Source organism: Nanorana parkeri, unplaced genomic scaffold (genome assembly GCF_000935625.1).
Source record: "Nanorana parkeri isolate BGI_ZX_2015 unplaced genomic scaffold, ASM93562v1 scaffold1924, whole genome shotgun sequence".
Taxonomy (NCBI): Eukaryota; Metazoa; Chordata; class Amphibia; order Anura; family Dicroglossidae; genus Nanorana; species Nanorana parkeri.
Genome location: NW_017308192.1, coordinates 109922 through 110977, shown reverse-complemented (window position 1 = coordinate 110977; position 1056 = coordinate 109922). Strand labels below are relative to the sequence as shown.

At 54.5% G+C, this 1056-nt stretch overlaps 1 protein-coding gene across 1 annotated transcript in view; it reads left to right on the top strand.

Moving 5' to 3' along the window:
* Nucleotides 1–299: 299 nt before the first annotated feature.
* The window catches only part of NAA50 (N(alpha)-acetyltransferase 50, NatE catalytic subunit), a 10939-nt gene continuing 10182 nt past the window's right edge, over nt 300–1056 (top strand). The window contains exon 1 of the mRNA XM_018572065.1: nt 300–731. Within this exon, the coding sequence (XP_018427567.1) occupies nt 300–731 (432 nt within the window). The remainder of the gene's footprint in view (nt 732–1056) is intronic.

Genomic DNA, 1056 nt, shown 5'->3' with positions numbered 1-1056 from the left:
TCTTATGGAGATGTATCCGTAGCGTTCAAAGCAGAACTCCGGGCAAATCAGATCTGATCCCCTGCACTGGGGCTACCCCTAAACTGCAAGGGTAAGGTGCTCGTTTTGTATATGGAGCTAAAATAATCAGCTAATAATCAGTACTCACCCGACCCGCGATCCAGGCTTGCTCTTGCACTGCTACCTGCAACCGGTCTCTTCCCCTCCAGCGATGCAATGAACCTCGGCAACCTGTCTCCTCCCCTCCTGCGATGCAATGTCCCTCGGCAACCTGTCTCCTCCTCTGTTCCAGCGTTGCAATGTCCCTCGGCAACCTGTCTCCTCCTCCGTTGCAGCGATGCAATGTCCCTCGGCAACCTGTCTCTTCCTCCAGCGAAGCAATGTCCCTCGGCAACCTGTCGTCTCCCTGTTCCAGCGATGCAATGTCCCTTGGCAACCTGTCTCCTCCGTTCCAGCAATGTCCCTCTGCAACCTGTCTCCTCCGCTCCAGCGATGCAATGTCCCTCGGCAACCTGTCGTCTCCTCCGTTCCAGCGATGCAATGTCCCTCGGCAACCTGTCGTCTCCCTGTTCCAGCGATGCAATGTCCCTTGGCAACCTGTCTCCTCCGTTCCAGCAATGTCCCTCTGCAACCTGTCTCCTCCGCTCGAGCGATGCAATGTCCCTCGGCAACCTGTCGTCTCCTCCAGCGAAGCAATGTCCCTTGGCAAACCTGTCGCCTCCTCCTCTCCAGTGATGGAATGTCCCTCAATGTCTTCATGACTCACAGGACCTCAGACCCTTGCAGTGGAGGAGGAGCAAGGCTGAAGGGAGCGATCGAAGAGCAAGCCGGGATCAGGTTTTAGGTGAGTATAACTCTGTTTTAGCTTTCTAGACAAAACAAACCCCCCCCCCCCAAGCACTGCGGGGGATAGCCTCACAGCAGGGGTTAATATTTGATTTGCTCCGAGTTCTGCTTTAATAGATACAGCAACTCCACAAAACAATAAGGCCCATGACAAAAAATCATTGGTGCCCCCCCCCCCCCCCCCCAACTTTAAGGGTGTAATTACATATA